Source organism: Oncorhynchus kisutch, linkage group LG21, assembly GCF_002021735.2.
Source record: "Oncorhynchus kisutch isolate 150728-3 linkage group LG21, Okis_V2, whole genome shotgun sequence".
Classification (NCBI taxonomy): domain Eukaryota; kingdom Metazoa; phylum Chordata; class Actinopteri; order Salmoniformes; family Salmonidae; genus Oncorhynchus; species Oncorhynchus kisutch.
This window is the reverse complement of record NC_034194.2, coordinates 44,227,926-44,255,492: the sequence shown is the minus strand read 5'-3', so window position 1 is coordinate 44,255,492 and position 27,567 is coordinate 44,227,926. Positions and strand designations below refer to the sequence as shown.

The 27,567-nt window shown below is 56.1% G+C and overlaps 1 protein-coding gene across 1 annotated transcript in view; it reads left to right on the top strand.

Moving 5' to 3' along the window:
- The window catches only part of LOC116356200 (protein phosphatase 1 regulatory subunit 14C-like), a 90,077-nt gene that overhangs the window by 32,465 nt on the left and 30,045 nt on the right, over positions 1–27,567 (top strand). The window contains exon 3 of the mRNA XM_031800525.1: positions 19,751–19,790. Coding sequence (XP_031656385.1) covers positions 19,751–19,790 — 40 coding nt within the window. The remainder of the gene's footprint in view (positions 1–19,750; positions 19,791–27,567) is intronic.

Below are 27,567 nucleotides of genomic sequence, written 5' to 3'. Positions count from 1 at the left end.
GTCCTATGTCCTCATCCCTGTAACAGTCTCTGTCGTATGTCCTCAGCCCTGTAACAGTCTCTGTCGTATGTCCTCATCCCTGTAACGGTCTCTGTCGTCCCTGTAACAGTCTCTGTCGTCCCTGTAACAGTCTCTGTCGTCCCTGTAACAGTCTCTGTCGTATGTCCTCACCCCTGTAACAGTCTCTGTCGTATGTCCTCATCCCTGTAACAGTCTCTGTCGTATGTCCTCACCCCTGTAACAGTCTCTGTCCTATGTCCTCACCTCCTGTAACAGTCTCTGTCGTATGTCCTCACCCCTTGTAACAGTCTCTGTCCTATGTCCTCACCCCTTGTAACTGTCTCTGTCGTATGTCCTCACCTCCTGTAACAGTCTCTGCCCTATGTCCTCACCCCTGTAACGGTCTCTGTCGTCCCTGTAACAGTCTCTGTCCTATGTCCTCACCCCCTGTAACAGTCTCTGTCCTATGTCATCACCCCCTGTAACAGTCTCTGTCCTCACCTCCTGTAACAGTCTCTGTCCTATGTCCTCACCTCCTGTAACAGTCTCTGTCGTATGTCCTCACCTCCTGTAACAGTCTCTGTCGTATGTCCTCACCCCTGTAACGGTCTCTGTCATCCCTGTAACAGTCTCTGTCGTATGTCCTCATCCCTGTAACAGTCTCTGTCCTATGTCCTCACCCCCTGTAACAGTCTCTGTCGTATGTCCTCACCCCCTGTAACAGTCTCTGTCGTATGTCCTCACCCCTGTAACAGTCTCTGTCGTATGTCCTCACCCCCTGTAACAGTCTCTGTCGTATGTCCTCACCCCCTGTAACAGTCTCTGTCCTATGTCCTCACCCCTGTAACGGTCTCTGTCGTCCCTGTAACAGTCTCTGTCCTATGTCCTCATCCCTGTAACAGTCTCTGTCGTATGTCCTCAGCCCTGTAACAGTCTCTGTCGTATGTCCTCATCCCTGTAACGGTCTCTGTCGTCCCTGTAACAGTCTCTGTCGTCCCTGTAACAGTCTCTGTCGTCCCTGTAACAGTCTCTGTCGTATGTCCTCACCCCTGTAACAGTCTCTGTCGTATGTCCTCATCCCTGTAACAGTCTCTGTCGTATGTCCTCACCCCTGTAACAGTCTCTGTCCTATGTCCTCACCTCCTGTAACAGTCTCTGTCGTATGTCCTCACCCCTTGTAACAGTCTCTGTCCTATGTCCTCACCCCTTGTAACTGTCTCTGTCGTATGTCCTCACCTCCTGTAACAGTCTCTGCCCTATGTCCTCACCCCTGTAACGGTCTCTGTCGTCCCTGTAACAGTCTCTGTCCTATGTCCTCACCCCCTGTAACAGTCTCTGTCCTATGTCATCACCCCCTGTAACAGTCTCTGTCCTCACCTCCTGTAACAGTCTCTGTCCTATGTCCTCACCTCCTGTAACAGTCTCTGTCGTATGTCCTCACCTCCTGTAACAGTCTCTGTCGTATGTCCTCACCCCTGTAACGGTCTCTGTCATCCCTGTAACAGTCTCTGTCGTATGTCCTCATCCCTGTAACAGTCTCTGTCCTATGTCCTCACCCCCTGTAACAGTCTCTGTCGTATGTCCTCACCCCCTGTAACAGTCTCTGTCGTATGTCCTCACCCCTGTAACAGTCTCTGTCGTATGTCCTCACCCCCTGTAACAGTCTCTGTCGTATGTCCTCACCCCCTGTAACAGTCTCTGTCGTATGTCCTCACCCCCTGTAACAGTCTCTGTCGTATGTCCTCATCCCTGTAACAGTCTCTGTCGTATGTCCTCACCTCCTGTAACGGTCTCTGTCGTCCCTGTAACAGTCTCTGTTGTATGTCCTCACCCCTGTAACAGTCTCTGTCGTATGTCCTCATCCCTGTAACAGTCTATGTCGTATGTCCTCATCCCTGTAACAGTCTCTGTCGTATGTCCTCATCCCTGTAACAGTCTCTGTCCTATGTCCTCACCCCCTGTAACAGTCTCTGTCCTATGTCCTCACCCCCTGTAACAGTCTCTGTCGTATGTCCTCACCCCCTGTAACAGTCTCTGTCGTATGTCCTCACCCCTGTAACAGTCTCTGTCGTATGTCCTCACCCTGTAACAGTCTCTGTCCTATGTCCTCACCCCTGTAACGGTCTCTGTCGTCCCTGTAACAGTCTCTGTCCTATGTCCTCATCCCTGTAACAGCCTCTGTCGTATGTCCTCATCCCTGTAACAGTCTCTGTCGTATGTCCTCATCCCTGTAACGGTCTCTGTCGTCCCCGTAACAGTCTCTGTCGTATGTCCTCATCCCTGTAACAGTCTCTGTCGTATGTCCTCACCCCTGTAACAGTCTCTGTCCTATGTCCTCACCCCCTGTAACAGTCTCTGTCGTATGTCCTCACCCCCTGTAACAGTCTCTGTCCTATGTCCTCACCCCCTGTAACAGTCTCTGTCGTATGTCCTCACCCCCTGTAACAGTCTCAGTCGTATGTCCTCACCCCTGTAACAGTCTCTGTCCTATGTCCTCACCCCTGTAACGGTCTTTGTCGTCCCTGTAACAGTCTCTGTCCTATGTCCTCATCCCTGTAACAGTCTCTGTCGTATGTCCTCAGCCCTGTAACAGTCTCTGTCGTATGTCCTCATCCCTGTAACGGTCTCTGTCGTCCCTGTGACAGTCTCTGTCGTCCCTGTAACAGTCTCTGTCGTATGTCCTCACCCCTGTAACAGTCTCTGTCGTATGTCCTCATCCCTGTAACAGTCTCTGTCCTATGCCCTCACCTCCTGTAACAGTCTCTGTCGTATGTCCTCACCCCCTGTAACTGTCTCTGTCGTATGTCCTCACCTCCTGTAACAGTCTCTGTCCTATGTCCTCACCTCCTGTAACAGTCTCTGTCCTATGTCCTCACCCCTGTAACGGTCTCTGTCGTCCCTGTAACAGTCTCTGTCCTATGTCCTCACCCCCTGTAACAGTCTCTGTCCTATGTCCTCACCCCCTGTAACAGTCTCTGTCCTATGTCCTCACCTCCTGTAACAGTCTCTGTCGTATGTCCTCACCTCCTGTAACAGTCTCTGTCCTATGTCCTCACCTCCTGTAACAGTCTCTGTCCTATGTCCTCACCTCCTGTAACAGTCTCTGTCGTATGTCCTCACCTCCTGTAACAGTCTCTGTCCTATGTCCTCACCCCTGTAACGGTCTCTATCGTCCCCGTAACAGTCTCTGTCGTATGTCCTCACCCCTGTAACAGTCTCTGTCGTATGTCCTCATCCCTGTAACAGTCTCTGTCGTATGTCCTCACCCCTGTAACAGTCTCTGTCCGATGTCCTCACCCCCTGTAACAGTCTCTGTCCTATGTCCTCACCTCCTGTAACAGTCTCTGTCGTATGTCCTCACCCCCTGTAACAGTCTCTGTCCTATGTCCTCACCCCCTGTAACAGTCTCTGTCGTATGTCCTCACCCCTGTAACAGTCTCTGTCCTATGTCCTCACCCCTGTAACGGTCTCTGTCGTCCCTGTAACAGTCTCTGTCCTATGTCCTCATCCCTGTAACAGTCTCTGTCGTATGTCCTCAGCCCTGTAACAGTCTCTGTCGTATGTCCTCATCCCTGTAACGGTCTCTGTCGTCCCTGTAACAGTCTCTGTCGTCCCTGTAACAGTCTCTGTCGTCCCTGTAACAGTCTCTGTCGTATGTCCTCACCCCTGTAACAGTCTCTGTCCTATGTCCTCACCTCCTGTAACAGTCTCTGTCGTATGTCCTCACCCCTTGTAACAGTCTCTGTCCTATGTCCTCACCCCTTGTAACTGTCTCTGTCGTATGTCCTCACCTCCTGTAACAGTCTCTGTCCTATGTCCTCACCCCTGTAACGGTCTCTGTCGTCCCTGTAACAGTCTCTGTCCTATGTCCTCGCCCCCTGTAACAGTCTCTGTCCTATGTCATCACCCCCTGTAACAGTCTCTGTCCTCACCTCCTGTAACAGTCTCTGTCCTATGTCCTCACCTCCTGTAACAGTCTCTGTCGTATGTCCTCACCTCCTGTAACAGTCTCTGTCGTATGTCCTCACCCCTGTAACGGTCTCTGTCATCCCTGTAACAGTCTCTGTCGTATGTCCTCATCCCTGTAACAGTCTCTGTCCTATGTCCTCACCCCTGTAACAGTCTCTGTCCTATGTCCTCGTCCCTGTAACAGTCTCTGTCCTATGTCCTCGTCCCTGTAACAGTCTCTGTCCTATGTCCTCATCCCTGTAACAGTCTCTGTCGTATGTCCTCACCTCCTGTAACGTTCTCTGTCGTACCTGTAACAGTCTCTGTCGTATGTCCTCATCCCTGTAACAGTCTCTGTCGTATGTCCTCACCTCCTGTAACAGTCTCTGTCGTATGTCCTCACCTCCTGTAACGGTCTCTGTCGTATGTCCTCACCTCCTGTAACGGTCTCTGTCGTATGTCCTCACCTCCTGTAACGGTCTCTGTCATATGTCCTCACCTCCTGTAACAGTATCTGCCGTATGTCCTCACCTCCTGTAACAGTCTCTGTCGTATGTCCTCACCTCCTGTAACAGTCTCTGTCGTCCCTGTAACGGTCTCTGTCGTATGTCCTCATCCCTGTAACAGTCTCTGTCGTATGTCCTCATCCCTGTAACAGTCTCTGTTGTATGTCCTCACCCCTGTAACAGTCTCTGTCGTATGTCCTCACCCCTATAACAGTCTCTGTCGTATGTCCTCATCCCTGTAACAGTCTCTGTCGTATGTCCTCATCCCTGTAACGGTCTCTGTCTTCCCTGTAACGGTCTCTGTCGTATGTCCTCATCCCTGTAACAGTCTCTGTCGTATGTCCTCATCCCTGTAACAGTCTCTGTCGCATGCCCTCACCCCTGTAACAGTCTCTGTCGTATGTCCTCACCCCTGTAACAGTCTCTGTCGTATGTCCTCATCCCTGTAACACTCTCTGTCGTATGTCCTCATCCCTGTAACAGTCTCTGTCGTATGTCCTCATCCCTGTAACAGTCTCTGTCGTATGTCCTCATCCCTGTAACAGTCTCTGTCGTATGTCCTCATCCCTGTAACGGCCTCTGTCGTCCCTGTAACAGTCTCTGTCGTATGTCCTCATCCCTGTAACAGTCTCTGTCGTATGTCCTCACCTCCTGTAACGGTCTCTGTCGTCCCTGTAACAGTCTCTGTCGTATGTCCTCATCCCTGTAACAGTCTCTGTCGTATGTCCTCACCTCCTGTAACGTTCTCTGTCGTCCCTGTAACAGTCTCTGCCGTATGTCCTCATCCCTGTAACAGTCTCTGTCGTATGTCCTCATCCCTGTAACAGTCTCTGTCGTATGTCCTCACCCCTGTAACAGTCTCTGTCGTATGTTCTCACCCCTGTAACAGTCTCTGTCGTATGTCCTCATCCCTGTAACGGTCTCTGTCGTATGTCCTCACCCCTGTAACAGTCTCTGTCGTATGTCCTCATCCCTGTAACGGTCTCTGTCGTATGTCCTCACCCCTGTAACAGTCTCTGCCGTATGTCCTCATCCCTGTAACAGTCTCTGTCGTATGTCCTCATCCCTGTAACAGTCTCTGTCGTATGTCCTCACCCCTGTAACAGTCTCTGTCGTATGTCCTCACCCCTGTAACAGTCTCTGTCGTATGTCCTCACCCCTGTAACAGTCCTCTGTCGTATGTCCTCATCCCTGTAACGGTCTCTGTCGTCCCTGTAACGGTCTCTGTCGTATGTCCTCATCCCTGTAACAGTCTCTGTCGTATGTCCTCATCCCTGTAACAGTCTGTCGCATGTCCTCACCCCTGTAACAGTCTCTGTCGTATGTCTTCACCCCTGTAACAGTCTCTGTCGTATGTCCTCATCCCTGTAACGGTCTCTGTCGTATGTCCTCATCCCTGTAACAGTCTCTGTCGTATGTCCTCATCCCTGTAACGGTCTCTGTCGTATGTCCTCATCCCTGTAACGGTCTCTGTCGTCCCTGTAACAGTCTCTGTCGTATGTCCTCACCCCTGTAACGGTCTCTGTCGTATGTCCTCACCTCCTGTAGGCCTGTAACGGTCTCTGTCGTATGTACTCACCTCCTGTAAGGTCTCTGTCGTATGTCCTCACCTCCTGTAACAGTCTCTGTCGTATGTGCTCACCTCCTGTAACAGTCTCTGTCTTCCCTGTAACGGTCTCTGTCGTATGTCCTCATCCCTGTAACAGTCTCTGTCGTATGTCCTCACCTCCTGTAACGTTCTCTGTCGTCCCTGTAACAGTCTCTGCCGTATGTCCTCATCCCTGTAACAGTCTCTGTCGTATGTCCTCATCCCTGTAACAGTCTCTGTCGTATGTCCTCACCCCTGTAACAGTCTCTGTCGTATGTTCTCACCCCTGTAACAGTCTCTGTCGTATGTCCTCATCCCTGTAACGGTCTCTGTCGTATGTCCTCACCCCTGTAACAGTCTCTGTCGTATGTCCTCATCCCTGTAACGGTCTCTGTCGTATGTCCTCACCCCTGTAACAGTCTCTGCCGTATGTCCTCATCCTGTAACAGTCTCTGTCGTATGTCCTCATCCCTGTAACAGTCTCTGTCGTATGTCCTCACCCCTGTAACAGTCTCTGTCGTATGTCCTCACCCCTGTAACAGTCTCTGTCGTATGTCCTCACCCCTGTAACAGTCTCTGTCGTATGTCCTCATCCCTGTAACGGTCTCTGTCGTCCCTGTAACGGTCTCTGTCGTATGTCCTCATCCCTGTAACAGTCTCTGTCGTATGTCCTCATCCCTGTAACAGTCTGTCGCATGTCCTCACCCCTGTAACAGTCTCTGTCGTATGTCTTCACCCCTGTAACAGTCTCTGTCGTATGTCCTCATCCCTGTAACGGTCTCTGTCGTATGTCCTCATCCCTGTAACAGTCTCTGTCGTATGTCCTCATCCCTGTAACGGTCTCTGTCGTATGTCCTCATCCCTGTAACGGTCTCTGTCGTCCCTGTAACAGTCTCTGTCGTATGTCCTCACCCCTGTAACGGTCTCTGTCGTATGTCCTCACCTCCTGTAGGCCTGTAACGGTCTCTGTCGTATGTACTCACCTCCTGTAAGGTCTCTGTCGTATGTCCTCACCTCCTGTAACAGTCTCTGTCGTATGTGCTCACCTCCTGTAACAGTCTCTGTCTTCCCTGTAACGGTCTCTGTCGTATGTCCTCATCCCTGTAACAGTCTCTGTCGTATGTCCTCACCTCCTGTAACGGTCTCTGTCGTCCCTGTAACGGTCTCTGTCGTATGTCCTCATCCCTGTAACAGTCTCTGTCGTATGTCCTCATCCCTGTAACAGTCTCTGTCGTATGTCCTCACCCCTGTAACAGTCTCTGTCGTATGTCCTCACCCCTGTAACAGTCTCTGTCGTATGTCCTCATCCCTGTAACAGTCTCTGTCGTATGTCCTCACCTCCTGTAACGGTCTCTGTCGTCCCTGTAACGGTCTCTGTCGTATGTCCTCATCCCTGTAACAGTCTCTGTCGTATGTCCTCATCCCTGTAACAGTCTCTGTCGTATGTCCTCACCCCTGTAACAGTCTCTGTCGTATGTCCTCATCCCTGTAACAGTCTCTGTCGTATGTCCTCACCTCCTGTAACGGTCTCTGTCGTCCCTGTAACGGTCTCTGTCGTATGTCCTCACCCCTGTAACAGTCTCTGTCGTATGTCCTCATCCCTGTAACAGTCTCTGTCGTATGTCCTCACCCCTGTAACAGTCTCTGTCGTATGTCCTCATCCCTGTAACAGTCTCTGTCGTATGTCCTCATCCCTGTAACAGTCTCTGTCGTATGTCCTCACCCCTGTAACAGTCTCTGTCGTATGTCCTCATCCCTGTAACAGTCTCTGTCGTATGTCCTCACCCCCTGTAAAAGTCTCTGTCGTATGTCCTCATCCCTGTAACAGTCTCTGTCGTATGTCCTCACCCCTGTAACAGTCTCTGTCGTATGTCCTCACCCCTGTAACAGTCTCTGTCGTATGTCCTCACCCCTGTAACGGTCTCTGTCGTATGTCCTCATCCCTGTAACAGTCTCTGTCGTATGTCCTCACCCCTGTAACAGTCTCTGTCGTATGTCCTCACCCCCTGTAACAGTCTCTGTCGTATGTCCTCACCCCCTGTAACAGTCTCTGTCGTATGTCCTCACCCCCTGTAACAGTCTCTGTCGTATGTCCTCATCCCTGTAACAGTCTCTGTCGTATGTCCTCACCTCCTGTAACAGTCTCTGTCGTATGTCCTCACCTCCTGTAACGGTCTCTGTCGTATGTCCTCACCCCTGTCACAGTCTCTGTCGTATGTCCTCATCCCTGTAACAGTCTCTGTCGTATGTCCTCATCCCTGTAACAGTCTCTGTCGTATGTCCTCATCCCTGTAACAGTCTCTGTCCTATGTCCTCACCCCCTGTAACAGTCTCTGTCCTATGTCCTCACCCCCTGTAACAGTCTCTGTCGTATGTCCTCACCCCTGTAACAGTCTCTGTCGTATGTCCTCATCCCTGTAACAGTCTCTGTCGTATGTCCTCACCCCTGTAACAGTCTCTGTCGTATGTCCTCACCCCCTGTAACAGTCTCTGTCCTATGTCCTCACCCCCTGTAACAGTCTCTGTCGTATGTCCTCACCCCTGTAACAGTCTCTGTCCTATGTCCTCACCCCTGTAACGGTCTCTGTCGTCCCTGTAACAGTCTCTGTCCTATGTCCTCATCCCTGTAACAGTCTCTGTCGTATGTCCTCAGCCCTGTAACAGTCTCTGTCGTATGTCCTCATCCCTGTAACGGTCTCTGTCGTCCCTGTAACAGTCTCTGTCGTCCCTGTAACAGTCTCTGTCGTCCCTGTAACAGTCTCTGTCGTATGTCCTCACCCCTGTAACAGTCTCTGTCGTATGTCCTCATCCCTGTAACAGTCTCTGTCGTATGTCCTCACCCCTGTAACAGTCTCTGTCGTATGTCCTCACCCCCTGTAACAGTCTCTGTCCTATGTCCTCACCCCCTGTAACAGTCTCTGTCGTATGTCCTCACCCCTGTAACAGTCTCTGTCCTATGTCCTCACCCCTGTAACGGTCTCTGTCGTCCCTGTAACAGTCTCTGTCCTATGTCCTCATCCCTGTAACAGTCTCTGTCGTATGTCCTCAGCCCTGTAACAGTCTCTGTCGTATGTCCTCATCCCTGTAACGGTCTCTGTCGTCCCTGTAACAGTCTCTGTCGTCCCTGTAACAGTCTCTGTCGTCCCTGTAACAGTCTCTGTCGTATGTCCTCACCCCTGTAACAGTCTCTGTCGTATGTCCTCATCCCTGTAACAGTCTCTGTCGTATGTCCTCACCCCTGTAACAGTCTCTGTCCTATGTCCTCACCTCCTGTAACAGTCTATGTCGTATGTCCTCACCCCTTGTAACAGTCTCTGTCCTATGTCCTCACCCCTTGTAACTGTCTCTGTCGTATGTCCTCACCTCCTGTAACAGTCTCTGCCCTATGTCCTCACCCCTGTAACGGTCTCTGTCGTCCCTGTAACAGTCTCTGTCCTATGTCCTCACCCCCTGTAACAGTCTCTGTCCTATGTCATCACCCCCCTGTAACAGTCTCTGTCCTCACCTCCTGTAACAGTCTCTGTCCTATGTCCTCACCTCCTGTAACAGTCTCTGTCGTATGTCCTCACCTCCTGTAACAGTCTCTGTCGTATGTCCTCACCCCTGTAACGGTCTCTGTCATCCCTGTAACAGTCTCTGTCGAATGTCCTCATCCCTGTAACAGTCTCTGTCCTATGTCCTCACCCCCTGTAACAGTCTCTGTCGTATGTCCTCACCCCCTGTAACAGTCTCTGTCGTATGTCCTCACCCCTGTAACAGTCTCTGTCGTATGTCCTCACCCCCTGTAACAGTCTCTGTCGTATGTCCTCACCCCCTGTAACAGTCTCTGTCCTATGTCCTCACCCCTGTAACGGTCTCTGTCGTCCCTGTAACAGTCTCTGTCCTATGTCCTCATCCCTGTAACAGTCTCTGTCGTATGTCCTCAGCCCTGTAACAGTCTCTGTCGTATGTCCTCATCCCTGTAACGGTCTCTGTCGTCCCTGTAACAGTCTCTGTCGTCCCTGTAACAGTCTCTGTCGTCCCTGTAACAGTCTCTGTCGTATGTCCTCACCCCTGTAACAGTCTCTGTCGTATGTCCTCATCCCTGTAACAGTCTCTGTCGTATGTCCTCACCCCTGTAACAGTCTCTGTCCTATGTCCTCACCTCCTGTAACAGTCTCTGTCGTATGTCCTCACCCCTTGTAACAGTCTCTGTCCTATGTCCTCACCCCTTGTAACTGTCTCTGTCGTATGTCCTCACCTCCTGTAACAGTCTCTGCCCTATGTCCTCACCCCTGTAACGGTCTCTGTCGTCCCTGTAACAGTCTCTGTCCTATGTCCTCACCCCCTGTAACAGTCTCTGTCCTATGTCATCACCCCCTGTAACAGTCTCTGTCCTCACCTCCTGTAACAGTCTCTGTCCTATGTCCTCACCTCCTGTAACAGTCTCTGTCGTATGTCCTCACCTCCTGTAACAGTCTCTGTCGTATGTCCTCACCCCTGTAACGGTCTCTGTCATCCCTGTAACAGTCTCTGTCGTATGTCCTCATCCCTGTAACAGTCTCTGTCCTATGTCCTCACCCCCTGTAACAGTCTCTGTCGTATGTCCTCACCCCCTGTAACAGTCTCTGTCGTATGTCCTCACCCCTGTAACAGTCTCTGTCGTATGTCCTCACCCCCTGTAACAGTCTCTGTCGTATGTCCTCACCCCCTGTAACAGTCTCTGTCGTATGTCCTCACCCCCTGTAACAGTCTCTGTCGTATGTCCTCATCCCTGTAACAGTCTCTGTCGTATGTCCTCACCTCCTGTAACGGTCTCTGTCGTCCCTGTAACAGTCTCTGTTGTATGTCCTCACCCCTGTAACAGTCTCTGTCGTATGTCCTCATCCCTGTAACAGTCTATGTCGTATGTCCTCATCCCTGTAACAGTCTCTGTCGTATGTCCTCATCCCTGTAACAGTCTCTGTCCTATGTCCTCACCCCCTGTAACAGTCTCTGTCCTATGTCCTCACCCCCTGTAACAGTCTCTGTCGTATGTCCTCACCCCCTGTAACAGTCTCTGTCGTATGTCCTCACCCCTGTAACAGTCTCTGTCGTATGTCCTCACCCCTGTAACAGTCTCTGTCCTATGTCCTCACCCCTGTAACGGTCTCTGTCGTCCCTGTAACAGTCTCTGTCCTATGTCCTCATCCCTGTAACAGCCTCTGTCGTATGTCCTCATCCCTGTAACAGTCTCTGTCGTATGTCCTCATCCCTGTAACGGTCTCTGTCGTCCCCGTAACAGTCTCTGTCGTATGTCCTCATCCCTGTAACAGTCTCTGTCGTATGTCCTCACCCCTGTAACAGTCTCTGTCCTATGTCCTCACCCCCTGTAACAGTCTCTGTCGTATGTCCTCACCCCCTGTAACAGTCTCTGTCCTATGTCCTCACCCCCTGTAACAGTCTCTGTCGTATGTCCTCACCCCCTGTAACAGTCTCAGTCGTATGTCCTCACCCCTGTAACAGTCTCTGTCCTATGTCCTCACCCCTGTAACGGTCTCTGTCGTCCCTGTAACAGTCTCTGTCCTATGTCCTCATCCCTGTAACAGTCTCTGTCGTATGTCCTCAGCCCTGTAACAGTCTCTGTCGTATGTCCTCATCCCTGTAACGGTCTCTGTCGTCCCTGTGACAGTCTCTGTCGTCCCTGTAACAGTCTCTGTCGTATGTCCTCACCCCTGTAACAGTCTCTGTCGTATGTCCTCATCCCTGTAACAGTCTCTGTCCTATGCCCTCACCTCCTGTAACAGTCTCTGTCGTATGTCCTCACCCCCTGTAACAGTCTCTGTCCTATGTCCTCACCCCCTGTAACTGTCTCTGTCGTATGTCCTCACCTCCTGTAACAGTCTCTGTCCTATGTCCTCACCTCCTGTAACAGTCTCTGTCCTATGTCCTCACCCCTGTAACGGTCTCTGTCGTCCCTGTAACAGTCTCTGTCCTATGTCCTCACCCCCTGTAACAGTCTCTGTCCTATGTCCTCACCCCCTGTAACAGTCTCTGTCCTATGTCCTCACCTCCTGTAACAGTCTCTGTCGTATGTCCTCACCTCCTGTAACAGTCTCTGTCCTATGTCCTCACCTCCTGTAACAGTCTCTGTCCTATGTCCTCACCTCCTGTAACAGTCTCTGTCGTATGTCCTCACCTCCTGTAACAGTCTCTGTCCTATGTCCTCACCCCTGTAACGGTCTCTATCGTCCCCGTAACAGTCTCTGTCGTATGTCCTCACCCCTGTAACAGTCTCTGTCGTATGTCCTCATCCCTGTAACAGTCTCTGTCGTATGTCCTCACCCCTGTAACAGTCTCTGTCCGATGTCCTCACCCCCTGTAACAGTCTCTGTCCTATGTCCTCACCTCCTGTAACAGTCTCTGTCGTATGTCCTCACCCCCTGTAACAGTCTCTGTCCTATGTCCTCACCCCCTGTAACAGTCTCTGTCGTATGTCCTCACCCCTGTAACAGTCTCTGTCCTATGTCCTCACCCCTGTAACGGTCTCTGTCGTCCCTGTAACAGTCTCTGTCCTATGTCCTCATCCCTGTAACAGTCTCTGTCGTATGTCCTCAGCCCTGTAACAGTCTCTGTCGTATGTCCTCATCCCTGTAACGGTCTCTGTCGTCCCTGTAACAGTCTCTGTCGTCCCTGTAACAGTCTCTGTCGTCCCTGTAACAGTCTCTGTCGTATGTCCTCACCCCTGTAACAGTCTCTGTCGTATGTCCTCATCCCTGTAACAGTCTCTGTCGTATGTCCTCACCCCTGTAACAGTCTCTGTCCTATGTCCTCACCTCCTGTAACAGTCTCTGTCGTATGTCCTCACCCCTTGTAACAGTCTCTGTCCTATGTCCTCACCCCTTGTAACTGTCTCTGTCGTATGTCCTCACCTCCTGTAACAGTCTCTGTCCTATGTCCTCACCCCTGTAACGGTCTCTGTCGTCCCTGTAACAGTCTCTGTCCTATGTCCTCGCCCCCTGTAACAGTCTCTGTCCTATGTCATCACCCCCTGTAACAGTCTCTGTCCTCACCTCCTGTAACAGTCTCTGTCCTATGTCCTCACCTCCTGTAACAGTCTCTGTCGTATGTCCTCACCTCCTGTAACAGTCTCTGTCGTATGTCCTCACCCCTGTAACGGTCTCTGTCATCCCTGTAACAGTCTCTGTCGTATGTCCTCATCCCTGTAACAGTCTCTGTCCTATGTCCTCACCCCTGTAACAGTCTCTGTCCTATGTCCTCGTCCCTGTAACAGTCTCTGTCCTATGTCCTCGTCCCTGTAACAGTCTCTGTCCTATGTCCTCATCCCTGTAACAGTCTCTGTCGTATGTCCTCACCTCCTGTAACGTTCTCTGTCGTACCTGTAACAGTCTCTGTCGTATGTCCTCATCCCTGTAACAGTCTCTGTCGTATGTCCTCACCTCCTGTAACAGTCTCTGTCGTATGTCCTCACCTCCTGTAACGGTCTCTGTCGTATGTCCTCACCTCCTGTAACGGTCTCTGTCGTATGTCCTCACCTCCTGTAACGGTCTCTGTCATATGTCCTCACCTCCTGTAACAGTATCTGCCATATGTCCTCACCTCCTGTAACAGTCTCTGTCGTATGTCCTCACCTCCTGTAACAGTCTCTGTCGTCCCTGTAACGGTCTCTGTCGTATGTCCTCATCCCTGTAACAGTCTCTGTCGTATGTCCTCATCCCTGTAACAGTCTCTGTTGTATGTCCTCACCCCTGTAACAGTCTCTGTCGTATGTCCTCACCCCTATAACAGTCTCTGTCGTATGTCCTCATCCCTGTAACAGTCTCTGTCGTATGTCCTCATCCCTGTAACGGTCTCTGTCTTCCCTGTAACGGTCTCTGTCGTATGTCCTCATCCCTGTAACAGTCTCTGTCGTATGTCCTCATCCCTGTAACAGTCTCTGTCGCATGCCCTCACCCCTGTAACAGTCTCTGTCGTATGTCCTCACCCCTGTAACAGTCTCTGTCGTATGTCCTCATCCCTGTAACACTCTCTGTCGTATGTCCTCATCCCTGTAACAGTCTCTGTCGTATGTCCTCATCCCTGTAACAGTCTCTGTCGTATGTCCTCATCCCTGTAACAGTCTCTGTCGTATGTCCTCATCCCTGTAACGGCCTCTGTCGTCCCTGTAACAGTCTCTGTCGTATGTCCTCATCCCTGTAACAGTCTCTGTCGTATGTCCTCACCTCCTGTAACGGTCTCTGTCGTCCCTGTAACAGTCTCTGTCGTATGTCCTCATCCCTGTAACAGTCTCTGTCGTATGTCCTCACCTCCTGTAACGTTCTCTGTCGTCCCTGTAACAGTCTCTGCCGTATGTCCTCATCCCTGTAACAGTCTCTGTCGTATGTCCTCATCCCTGTAACAGTCTCTGTCGTATGTCCTCACCCCTGTAACAGTCTCTGTCGTATGTTCTCACCCCTGTAACAGTCTCTGTCGTATGTCCTCATCCCTGTAACGGTCTCTGTCGTATGTCCTCACCCCTGTAACAGTCTCTGTCGTATGTCCTCATCCCTGTAACAGTCTCTGTCGTATGTCCTCACCCCTGTAACAGTCTCTGCCGTATGTCCTCATCCCTGTAACAGTCTCTGTCGTATGTCCTCATCCCTGTAACAGTCTCTGTCGTATGTCCTCACCCCTGTAACAGTCTCTGTCGTATGTCCTCACCCCTGTAACAGTCTCTGTCGTATGTCCTCACCCCTGTAACAGTCTCTGTCGTATGTCCTCATCCCTGTAACGGTCTCTGTCGTCCCTGTAACGGTCTCTGTCGTATGTCCTCATCCCTGTAACAGTCTCTGTCGTATGTCCTCATCCCTGTAACAGTCTGTCGCATGTCCTCACCCCTGTAACAGTCTCTGTCGTATGTCTTCACCCCTGTAACAGTCTCTGTCGTATGTCCTCATCCCTGTAACGGTCTCTGTCGTATGTCCTCATCCCTGTAACAGTCTCTGTCGTATGTCCTCATCCCTGTAACGGTCTCTGTCGTATGTCCTCATCCCTGTAACGGTCTCTGTCGTCCCTGTAACAGTCTCTGTCGTATGTCCTCACCCCTGTAACGGTCTCTGTCGTATGTCCTCACCTCCTGTAGGCCTGTAACGGTCTCTGTCGTATGTACTCACCTCCTGTAAGGTCTCTGTCGTATGTCCTCACCTCCTGTAACAGTCTCTGTCGTATGTGCTCACCTCCTGTAACAGTCTCTGTCTTCCCTGTAACGGTCTCTGTCGTATGTCCTCATCCCTGTAACAGTCTCTGTCGTATGTCCTCACCTCCTGTAACGGTCTCTGTCGTCCCTGTAACGGTCTCTGTCGTATGTCCTCATCCCTGTAACAGTCTCTGTCGTATGTCCTCATCCCTGTAACAGTCTCTGTCGTATGTCCTCACCCCTGTAACAGTCTCTGTCGTATGTCCTCACCCCTGTAACAGTCTCTGTCGTATGTCCTCATCCCTGTAACAGTCTCTGTCGTATGTCCTCACCTCCTGTAACGGTCTCTGTCGTCCCTGTAACGGTCTCTGTCGTATGTCCTCATCCCTGTAACAGTCTCTGTCGTATGTCCTCATCCCTGTAACAGTCTCTGTCGTATGTCCTCACCCCTGTAACAGTCTCTGTCGTATGTCCTCATCCCTGTAACAGTCTCTGTCGTATGTCCTCACCTCCTGTAACGGTCTCTGTCGTCCCTGTAACGGTCTCTGTCGTATGTCCTCACCCCTGTAACAGTCTCTGTCGTATGTCCTCATCCCTGTAACAGTCTCTGTCGTATGTCCTCACCCCTGTAACAGTCTCTGTCGTATGTCCTCATCCCTGTAACAGTCTCTGTCGTATGTCCTCATCCCTGTAACAGTCTCTGTCGTATGTCCTCACCCCTGTAACAGTCTCTGTCGTATGTCCTCATCCCTGTAACAGTCTCTGTCGTATGTCCTCACCCCCTGTAACAGTCTCTGTCGTATGTCCTCATCCCTGTAACAGTCTCTGTCGTATGTCCTCACCCCTGTAACAGTCTCTGTCGTATGTCCTCACCCCTGTAACAGTCTCTGTCGTATGTCCTCACCCCTGTAACGGTCTCTGTCGTATGTCCTCATCCCTGTAACAGTCTCTGTCGTATGTCCTCACCCCTGTAACAGTCTCTGTCGTATGTCCTCACCCCCTGTAACAGTCTCTGTCGTATGTCCTCACCCCCTGTAACAGTCTCTGTCGTATGTCCTCACCCCCTGTAACAGTCTCTGTCGTATGTCCTCATCCCTGTAACAGTCTCTGTCGTATGTCCTCACCTCCTGTGACAGTCTCTGTCGTATGTCCTCATCCCTGTAACAGTCTCTGTCGTATGTCCTCACCTCCTGTAACAGTCTCTGTCGTATGTCCTCACCTCCTGTAACGGTCTCTGTCGTATGTCCTCACCCCTGTCACAGTCTCTGTCGTATGTCCTCATCCCTGTAACAGTCTCTGTCGTATGTCCTCATCCCTGTAACAGTCTCTGTCGTATGTCCTCATCCCTGTAACAGTCTCTGTCCTATGTCCTCACCCCCTGTAACAGTCTCTGTCCTATGTCCTCACCCCCTGTAACAGTCTCTGTCGTATGTCCTCACCCCTGTAACAGTCTCTGTCGTATGTCCTCACCCCTGTAACAGTCTCTGTCCTATGTCCTCACCCCTGTAACGGTCTCTGTCGTCCCTGTAACAGTCTCTGTCCTATGTCCTCATCCCTGTAACAGCCTCTGTCGTATGTCCTCATCCCTGTAACAGTCTCTGTCGTATGTCCTCATCCCTGTAACGGTCTCTGTCGTCCCCGTAACAGTCTCTGTCGTATGTCCTCATCCCTGTAACAGTCTCTGTCGTATGTCCTCACCCCTGTAACAGTCTCTGTCCTATGTCCTCACCCCCTGTAACAGTCTCTGTCCTATGTCCTCACCTCCTGTAACAGTCTCTGTCGTATGTCCTCACCCCCTGTAACAGTCTCTGTCCTATGTCCTCACCCCCTGTAACAGTCTCTGTCGTATGTCCTCACCCCCTGTAACAGTCTCTGTCGTATGTCCTCACCCCTGTAACAGTCTCTGTCCTATGTCCTCACCCCTGTAACGGTCTCTGTCGTCCCTGTAACAGTCTCTGTCCTATGTCCTCATCCCTGTAACAGTCTCTGTCGTATGTCCTCAGCCCTGTAACAGTTTCTGTCGTATGTCCTCATCCCTGTAACGGTCTCTGTCGTCCCTGTGACAGTCTCTGTCGTCCCTGTAACAGTCTCTGACGTATGTCCTCACCCCCTGTAACAGTCTCTGTCCTATGTCCTCACCCCCTGTAACTGTCTCTGTCGTATGTCCTCACCTCCTGTAACAGTCTCTGTCCTATGCCCTCACCTCCTGTAACAGTCTCTGTCCTATGTCCTCACCCCCTGTAACAGTCTCTGTCCTATGTCCTCACCTCCTGTAACAGTCTCTGTCGTATGTCCTCACCTCCTGTAACAGTCTCTGTCCTATGTCCTCACCTCCTGTAACAGTCTCTGTCGTATGTCCTCACCTCCTGTAACAGTCTCTGTCGTATGTCCTCACCTCCTGTAACAGTCTCTGTCCTATGTCCTCACCCCTGTAACGGTCTCTGTCGTCCCCGTAACAGTCTCTGTCGTATGTCCTCACCCCTGTAACAGTCTCTGTCGTATGTCCTCATCCCTGTAACAGTCTCTGTCGTATGTCCTCACCCCTGTAACAGTCTCTGTCCGATGTCCTCACCCCCTGTAACAGTCTCTGTCCTATGTCCTCACCTCCTGTAACAGTCTCTGTCGTATGTCCTCCACCCCCTGTAACAGTCTCTGTCCTATGTCCTCACCCCCTGTAACAGTCTCTGTCGTATGTCCTCACCCCTGTAACAGTCTCTGTCCTATGTCCTCACCCCTGTAACGGTCTCTGTCGTCCCTGTAACAGTCTCTGTCCTATGTCCTCATCCCTGTAACAGTCTCTGTCGTATGTCCTCAGCCCTGTAACAGTCTCTGTCGTATGTCCTCATCCCTGTAACGGTCTCTGTCGTATGTCCTCATCCCTGTAACGGTCTCTGTCGTCCCTGTAACAGTCTCTGTCGTCCCTGTAACAGTCTCTGTCGTATGTCCTCACCCCTGTAACAGTCTCTGTCGTATGTCCTCATCCCTGTAACAGTCTCTGTCCTATGTCCTCATCCCTGTAACAGTCTCTGTCGTATGTCCTCAGCCCTGTAACAGTCTCTGTCGTATGTCCTCATCCCTGTAACGGTCTCTGTCGTATGTCCTCATCCCTGTAACGGTCTCTGTCGTCCCTGTAACAGTCTCTGTCGTCCCTGTAACAGTCTCTGTCGTATGTCCTCACCCCTGTAACAGTCTCTGTCGTATGTCCTCATCCCTGTAACAGTCTCTGTCGTATGTCCTCACCCCTGTAACAGTCTCTGTCCTATGTCCTCACCTCCTGTAACAGTCTCTGTCCTATGTCCTCACCCCTGTAACGGTCTCTGTCGTCCCTGTAACAGTCTCTGTCCTATGTCCTCACCCCCTGTAACAGTCTCTGTCCTATGTCATCACCCCCTGTAACAGTCTCTGTCCTATGTCCTCACCTCCTGTAACAGTCTCTGTCCTATGTCCTCACCTCCTGTAACAGTCTCTGTCGTATGTCCTCACCTCCTGTAACAGTCTCTGTCGTATGTCCTCACCCCTGTAACGGTCTCTGTCATCCCTGTAACAGTCTCTGTCGTATGTCCTCATCCCTGTAACAGTCTCTGTCCTATGTCCTCACCCCTGTAACAGTCTCTGTCCTATGTCCTCGTCCCTGTAACAGTCTCTGTCCTATGTCCTCGTCCCTGTAACAGTCTCTGTCCTATGTCCTCGTCCCTGTAACAGTCTCTGTCCTATGTCCTCACCCCTGTAACAGTCTCTGTCCTATGTCCTCGTCCCTGTAACAGTCTCTGTCCTATGTCCTCGTCCCTGTAACAGTCTCTGTCCTATGTCCTCACCCCTGTAACAGTCTCTGTCCTATGTCCTCGTCCCTGTAACAGTCTCTGTCCTATGTCCTCGTCCCTGTAACCGTCTCTGTCCTATGTCCTCGTCCCTGTAACAGTCTCTGTCCTATGTCCTCGTCCCTGTAACAGTCTCTGTCCTATGTCCTCGTCCCTGTAACAGTCTCTGTCCTATGTCCTCGTCCCTGTAACAGTCTCTGTCCTATGTCCTCGCCCCTGTAACAGTCTCTGTCCTATGTCCTCGCCCCTGTAACAGTCTCTGTCCTATGTCCTCACCCCTGTAACAGTCTCTGTCCTATGTCCTCGTCCCTGTAACAGTCTCTGTCCTATGTCCTCGTCCCTGTAACAGTCTCTGTCCTATGTCCTCGTCCCTGTAACAGTCTCTGTCCTATGTCCTCGTCCCTGTAACAGTCTCTGTCCTATGTCCTCGTCCCTGTAACAGTCTCTGTCCTATGTCCTCGTCCCTGTAACAGTCTCTGTCCTATGTCCTCACCCCTGTAACAGTCTCTGTCCTATGTCCTCACCCCTGTAACAGTCTCTGTCCTATGTCCTATGTCCTGAACATATGGCCTAGATAGAATGATTCAATGTATTTAAAGTTCCATTTATACTGTCCTCACCAATACTGTCCGATTGGTGCCGTGAGCAAACAGATGATTTCTGGTCACTCAATTAGTTTAATTAACTTTCTTGATATGGAACATAAAACACGTATTGCCCTTCTCTCTCTCAACAGGAATCCTTAATGGACTGCTATAAACCCACGGAGGTGAGTAGTGATCTCTGTCTCTCTCTCTCTGTCTCGTGGGCGAGCTGAGTGTTTGGGTAGGACGGGGGGCGAGCTGAGTGTTTGGGTGGGACGGGGGGGGGGGGCGAGCTGAGTGTTTGGGTGGGACGGGGGGCGAGCTATAGTGTTTGGGTGGGACGGGGGGCGAGCTGAGTGTTTGGGTAGGACGGGGGGCGAGCTGAGTGTTTGGGTGGGACGGGGGGCGAGCTGAGTGTTTGGGTAGGATGGGGGGCGAGCTATAGTGTTTGGGTGGGACGGGGGGCGAGCTGAGTGTTTGGGTGGGACGGGGGGCGACCTACATTTTTAGATGGGACGGGGGGCGAGCTGAGTGTTTGGGTGGGACGGGGGGGACGGGGGGCGAGCTGAGTGTTTGGGTGGGACGGGGGACGGGGGCGAGCTGAGTGTTTGGATGGGGGGGCGAGCTGAGTGTTTGGGTGGGACGGTGGGCGAGCTGAGTGTTTGGGTAGGACGGGGGCGAGCTGAGTGTTTGGGTGGGACGGGGGGCGAGCTGAGTGTTTGGGTGGGACGGGGGGGGGGCGAGCTGAGTGTTTGGGTGGGACGGGGGGAAGTGGGGCGAGCTGAGTGTTTGGGTGGGACGGGGGGGGCGAGCTGAGTGTTTGGGTGGGACGGGGGGCGAGCTGAGTGTTTGGGTGGGACGGGGGCGAGCTGAGTGTTTGGGTGGGACGGGGGGCGAGCTGAGTGTTTGGGTGGGACTGGGGGCGAGCTGAGTGTTTGGGTGGGACGGGGGGGGGCGAGCTGAGTGTTTGGGTGGGACGGGGGGGGGGCGAGCTGAGTGTTTGGGTGGGACGGGGGGGACGGGGGGGAGGTGGGTGTTTGGGTGGGACGGGGGGAAGTGGGGCGAGCTGAGTGTTTGGGTGGGACTGGGGGCGAGCTGAGTGTTTGGGTGGGACTGGGGGCGAGCTGAGTGTTTGGGTGGGACTGGGGGCGAGCTGAGTGTTTGGGTGGGACGGGGGGGGCGAGCTGAGTGTTTGGGTGGGACGGGGGGGACGGGGGGCGAGCTGAGTGTTTGGGTGGGACGGGGGACGGGGGCGAGCTGAGTGTTTGGACGGGGGGGCGAGCTGAGTGTTTGGGTGGGACGGGGGGCGAGCTGAGTGTTTGGGTGGGACGGGCGAGCTGAGTGTTTGGGTGGGACGTGGGGCGAGCTGAGTGTTTGGGTGGGACTGGGGGCGAGCTGAGTGTTTGGGTGGGACTGGGGGCGAGCTGAGTGTTTGGGTGGGACGGGGGGGGGCGAGCTGAGTGTTTGGGGGGGACGGGGGGCGAGCTGAGTGTTTGGACGGGGGGGGCGAGCTGAGTGTTTGGGTGGGACGGGGGGCGAGCTGAGTGTTTGGGTGGGACGTGGGGCGAGCTGAGTGTTTGGGTGGGACTGGGGGCGAGCTGAGTGTTTGGGTGGGACTGGGGGCGAGCTGAGTGTTTGGGTGGGACGGGGGGGGGCGAGCTGAGTGTTTGGGGGGGACGGGGGGCGAGCTGAGTGTTTGGACGGAGGGGGCGAGCTGAGTGTTTGGGTGGGACGGGGGGCGAGCTGAGTGTTTGGGTGGGACGGTGGGCGAGCTGAGTGTTTGGGTAGGACGGGGGCGAGCTGAGTGTTTGGGTGGGACGTGGGGCGAGCTGAGTGTTTGGGTGGGACTGGGGGCGAGCTGAGTGTTTGGGTGGGACTGGGGGCGAGCTGAGTGTTTGGGTGGGACGGGGGGGGGGCGAGCTGAGTGTTTGGGGGGGACGGGGGGGGGGGGGGGGGCGAGCTGAGTGTTTGGGTGGGACGGGGGGGGGGGGGCGAGCTGAGTGTTTGGGTGGGACGGGGGGGGTGAGCTGAGTGTTTGGACGGGGGGGGCGAGCTGAGTGTTTGGGTGGTACGGGGGCGAGCTGGTGTTTGGACGGGGGGGCGAGCTGAGTGTTTGGACGGGGGGGGCGAGCTGAGTGTTTGGGTGGGACGGGGGGGGCGAGCTGAGTGTTTGGGTGGGACGGGGAGCGAGCTGAGTGTTTGGACGGGGGGGGCGAGCTGAGTGTTTGGACGGGGGGGGCGAGCTGAGTGTTTGGGTGGGACGGGGGGGGCGAGCTGAGTGTTTGGGTGGGACGGGGAGCGAGCTGAGTGTTTGGACGGGGGGGGCGAGCTGAGTGTTTGGGTGGGACGGGGGGCGAGCTGAGTGTTTGGGTGGGACGGGGAGCGAGCTGAGTGTTTGGACGGGGGGGGGGCGAGCTGAGTGTTTGGGTGGGACGGGGGCGACCTACATTTTTAGATGGGACGGGGGGCGAGCTGAGTGTTTGGGGTGGGACGGGGGGGACGGGGGGCGAGCTGAGTGTTTGGGTGGGACGGGGGACGGGGGCGAGCTGAGTGTTTGGACGGGGGGGGCGAGCTGAGTGTTTGGGTGGGACGGGGGGCGAGCTGAGTGTTTGGGTGGGACGGTGGGCGAGCTGAGTGTTTGGGTAGGACGGGGGCGAGCTGAGTGTTTGGGTGGGACGGGGGGAAGTGGGGCGAGCTGAGTGTTTGGGTGGGACGGGGGGGGGCGAGCTGAGTGTTTGGGTGGGACGGGGGCGAGCTGAGTGTTTGGGTGGGACGGGGGCGAGCTGAGTGTTTGGGTGGGACGGGGGGCGAGCTGAGTGTTTGGGTGGGACTGGGGGCGAGCTGAGTGTTTGGGTGGGACGGGGGGGGGCGAGCTGAGTGTTTGGGTGGGACGGGGGGGGGGGCGAGCTGAGTGTTTGGGTGGGACGGGGGGGACGGGGGGGGGAGGTGGTGTTTGGGTGGGACGGGGGGAAGTGGGGCGAGCTGAGTGTTTGGGTGGGACTGGGGGCGAGCTGAGTGTTTGGGTGGGACTGGGGGCGAGCTGAGTGTTTGGGTGGGACTGGGGGCGAGCTGAGTGTTTGGGTGGGACGGGGGGGGGCGAGCTGAGTGTTTGGGTGGGACGGGGGGGACGGGGGGCGAGCTGAGTGTTTGGGTGGGACGGGGGACGGGGGCGAGCTGAGTGTTTGGACGGGGGGGCGAGCTGAGTGTTTGGGTGGGACGGGGGGCGAGCTGAGTGTTTGGGTGGGACGGGCGAGCTGAGTGTTTGGGTGGGACGTGGGGCGAGCTGAGTGTTTGGGTGGGACTGGGGGCGAGCTGAGTGTTTGGGTGGGACTGGGGGCGAGCTGAGTGTTTGGGTGGGACGGGGGGGGCGAGCTGAGTGTTTGGGGGGGACGGGGGGCGAGCTGAGTGTTTGGACGGGGGGGCGAGCTGAGTGTTTGGGTGGGACGGGGGGCGAGCTGAGTGTTTGGGTGGGACGGTGGGCGAGCTGAGTGTTTGGGTAGGACGGGGGCGAGCTGAGTGTTTGGGTGGGACGTGGGGCGAGCTGAGTGTTTGGGTGGGACTGGGGGCGAGCTGAGTGTTTGGGTGGGACTGGGGGCGAGCTGAGTGTTTGGGTGGGACGGGGGGGGGCGAGCTGAGTGTTTGGGGGGGGACGGGGGGCGAGCTGAGTGTTTGGACGGGGGGGTGAGCTGAGTGTTTGGGTGGGACGGGGGGCGAGCTGAGTGTTTGGGTGGGACGGTGGGCGAGCTGAGTGTTTGGGTAGGACGGGGGCGAGCTGAGTGTTTGGGTGGGACGTGGGGCGAGCTGAGTGTTTGGGTGGGACTGGGGGCGAGCTGAGTGTTTGGGTGGGACTGGGGGCGAGCTGAGTGTTTGGGTGGGACGGGGGGGGGGCGAGCTGAGTGTTTGGGGGGGACGGGGGGGGGGGGGGGGGCGAGCTGAGTGTTTGGGTGGGACGGGGGGGGGGGGCGAGCTGAGTGTTTGGGTGGGACGGGGGGGGTGAGCTGAGTGTTTGGACGGGGGGGGGCGAGCTGAGTGTTTGGGTGGTACGGGGGCGAGCTGGTGTTTGGACGGGGGGGCGAGCTGAGTGTTTGGGACGGGGGGGGCGAGCTGAGTGTTTGGGTGGGACGGGGGGGGGCGAGCTGAGTGTTTGGGTGGGACGGGGAGCGAGCTGAGTGTTTGGACGGGGGGGGCGAGCTGAGTGTTTGGGTGGGACGGGGGGCGAGCTGAGTGTTTGGGTGGGACGGGGAGCGAGCTGAGTGTTTGGACGGGGGGGGGCGAGCTGAGTGTTTGGGTGGGACGGGGGCGACCTAAATTTTTAGATGGGACGGGGGGCGAGCTGAGTGTTTGGGTGGGACGGGGGGGACGGGGGGCGAGCTGAGTGTTTGGGTGGGACGGGGGACGGGGGCGAGCTGAGTGTTTGGACGGGGGGGCGAGCTGAGTGTTTGGGTGGGACGGGGGGCGAGCTGAGTGTTTGGGTGGGACGGTGGGCGAGCTGAGTGTTTGGGTAGGACGGGGGCGAGCTGAGTGTTTGGGTGGGACGGGGGGCGAGCTGAGTGTTTTGGTGGGACGGGGGGGGGGGGGGCGAGCTGAGTGTTTGGGTGGGACGGGGGGGGGGCGAGCTGAGTGTTTGGGTGGGACGGGGGGAAGTGGGGCGAGCTGAGTGTTGGGTGGGGACGGGGGGGGGGCGAGCTGAGTGTTTGGGTGGGACGGGGGGGCGAGCTGAGTGTTTGGGTGGGACGGGGGCGAGCTGAGTGTTTGGGTGGGACGGGGGGCGAGCTGAGTGTTTGGGTGGGACTGGGGGCGAGCTGAGTGTTTGGGTGGGACGGGGGGGGGCGAGCTGAGTGTTTGGGTGGGACGGGGGGGGGGGCGAGCTGAGTGTTTGGGTGGGACGGGGGGGACGGGGGGGAGGTGGGTGTTTGGGTGGGACGGGGGGAAGTGGGGCGAGCTGAGTGTTTGGGTGGGACTGGGGGCGAGCTGAGTGTTTGGGTGGGACTGGGGGCGAGCTGAGTGTTTGGGTGGGACTGGGGGCGAGCTGAGTGTTTGGGTGGGACGGGGGGGGGCGAGCTGAGTGTTTGGGTGGGGACGGGGGGGACGGGGGGCGAGCTGAGTGTTTGGGTGGGACGGGGGACGGGGGCGAGCTGAGTGTTTGGACGGGGGGGCGAGCTGAGTGTTTGGGTGGGACGGGGGGCGAGCTGAGTGTTTGGGTGGGACGGGCGAGCTGAGTGTTTGGGTGGGACGTGGGGCGAGCTGAGTGTTTGGGTGGGACTGGGGGCGAGCTGAGTGTTTGGGTGGGACTGGGGGCGAGCTGAGTGTTTGGGTGGGACGGGGGGGGGCGAGCTGAGTGTTTGGGGGGACGGGGGGCGAGCTGAGTGTTTGGACGGGGGGGCGAGCTGAGTGTTTGGGTGGGACGGGGGGCGAGCTGAGTGTTTGGGTGGGACGGTGGGCGAGCTGAGTGTTTGGGTAGGACGGGGGGCGAGCTGAGTGTTTGGGTGGGACGTGGGGCGAGCTGAGTGTTTGGGTGGGACTGGGGGCGAGCTGAGTGTTTGGGTGGGACTGGGGGCGAGCTGAGTGTTTGGGTGGGACGGGGGGGGGGCGAGCTGAGTGTTTGGGGGGACGGGGGGCGAGCTGAGTGTTTGGACGGGGGGGGCGAGCTGAGTGTTTGGGTGGGACGGGGGGCGAGCTGAGTGTTTGGGTGGGACGGTGGGCGAGCTGAGTGTTTGGGTAGGACGGGGGCGAGCTGAGTGTTTGGGTGGGACGTGGGGCGAGCTGAGTGTTTGGGGGGTGGGACTGGGGGCGAGCTGAGTGTTTGGGTGGGACTGGGGGCGAGCTGAGTGTTTGGGTGGGACGGGGGGGGGGGGCGAGCTGAGTGTTTGGGGGGGACGGGGGGGGGGGGGGGGGGCGAGCTGAGTGTTTGGGTGGGGACGGGGGGGGGGGGGGCGAGCTGAGTGTTTGGGTGGGACGGGGGGGTGAGCTGAGTGTTTGGACGGGGGGCGAGCTGAGTGTTTGGGTGGTACGGGGGCGAGCTGGTGTTTGGACGGGGGGGGCGAGCTGAGTGTTTGGACGGGGGGGGCGAGCTGAGTGTTTGGGTGGGACGGGGGGGGCGAGCTGAGTGTTTGGGTGGGACGGGGAGCGAGCTGAGTGTTTGGACGGGGGGGGCGAGCTGAGTGTTTGGGTGGGACGGGGGGCGAGCTGAGTGTTTGGGTGGGACGGGGAGCGAGCTGAGTGTTTGGACGGGGGGGGGGGCGAGCTGAGTGTTTGGGTGGGACGGGGGCGAGCTGAGTGTTTGGGTGGGACGGGGGGCGAGCTGAGTGTTTGGGTGGGACGGGGGGCGAGCTGAGTGTTTGGGTGGACGGGGACGGGGGCGAGCTGAGTGTTTGGACGGGGGGGGCGAGCTGAGTGTTTGGGTGGGACGGGGGCGAGCTGAGTGTTTGGGTGGGACGGGGAGGGGCGAGCTGAGTGTTTGGGTAGGACGAGGGCGAGCTGAGTGTTTGGGTGGACGGGGGGAGCTGAGTTTTTGGGTGGGACGGTGGGGCGAGCTGAGTGTTTGGGTGGGACGGGGGGGACGGGGGCGAGCTGAGTGTTTGGGTGGACGGGGGACGGGGGCGAGCTGAGTGTTTTGACGGGGGGGGGGCGAGCTGAGTGTTTGGGTGGGACGGGGGCGACTGAGTGTTTGGGTGGGACGGGGGCGAGCTGAGTGTTTGGGTGGGACGGGGGGGACGGGCGAGCTGAGTGTTGGGTGGGACGGGGGGGGGCGAGCTGAGTGTTTGGACGGGGGGGGGCGAGCTGAGTGTTTGGGTGGGACGGGGGGCGAGCTGAGTGTTTTGGTGGGACGGGGGGGGGCGAGCTGAGTGTTTGGGTGGGACGGGGGGGGGGCGAGCTGAGTGTTTGGGTGGGACGGGGGGACGTGGGGCGAGCTGAGTGTTTGGGTGGGACGGGGGGGGGCGAGCTGAGTGTTTGGGTGGGACGGGGGGCGAGCTGAGTGTTTGGGTGGGACGGGGGAGCTGAAGTGTTTGGGTGGGACGGGGGCGAGCTGAGTGTTTGGGTGGGACTGGGGGCGAGCTGAGTGTTTGGGTGGGACGGGGGGGGGGGCGAGCTGAGTGTTTGGTGGGACGGGGGGGGGGCGAGCTGAGTGTTTGGGTGGGACGGGGGGGACGGGGGGGGGAGGTGGGTGTTTGGGTGGGACGGGGGGACGTGGGGCGAGCTGAGTGTTTTGGGTGGACTGGGCGAGCTGAGTGTTTGGGTGGGACTGGGGGCGAGCGAGTGTTTGGGTGGGACTGGGGCGAGCTGAGTGTTTGGGTGGGACGGGGGGGGGCGAGCTGAGTGGGGGGGACGGGGGGGACGGGGGCGAGCTGAGTGTTTGGGTGGGACGGGGGACGGGGGGCGAGCTGAGTGTTGGACGGGGGGGGCGAGCTGAGTGTTGGGTGGGACGGGGGGCGAGCTGAGTGTTTGGGGTGGGACGGGCGAGCTGAGTGTTTGGGTGGGACTGGGGGCGAGCTGAGTGTTTGGGTGGGACTGGGGGCGAGCTGAGTGTTTGGGTGGGACGGGGGGGGCGAGCTGAGTGTTTGGGGGGGGGACGGGGGGAGCTGAGTGTTGGACGGGGGGCGAGCTGAGTGTTTGGGTGGGACGGGGGGCGAGCTGAGTGTTTGGGTGGGACGGGGGGGGCGAGCGTGTGTTTGGGTGGGACGGGGGCGAGCTGAGTGTTTTGGGTGGGACGTGGGCGCGAGCTGAGTGTTTGGGTGGGACGGGGGGCGAGCTGAGTGTTTGGGTGGGACTGGGGGCGAGCTGAGTGTTTGGGTGGGGACGGGGGGGGGCGAGCTGAGTGTTTGGGGGGACGGGGGGCGAGCTGAGTGTTTGGACGGGGGGGGCGAGCTGAGTGTTTGGGTGGGACGGGGGGCGAGCTGAGTGTTTGGGTGGGACGGGGGGCGAGCTGAGTGTTTTGGGTAGGACGGGGGCGAGCTGAGTGTTTGGGTGG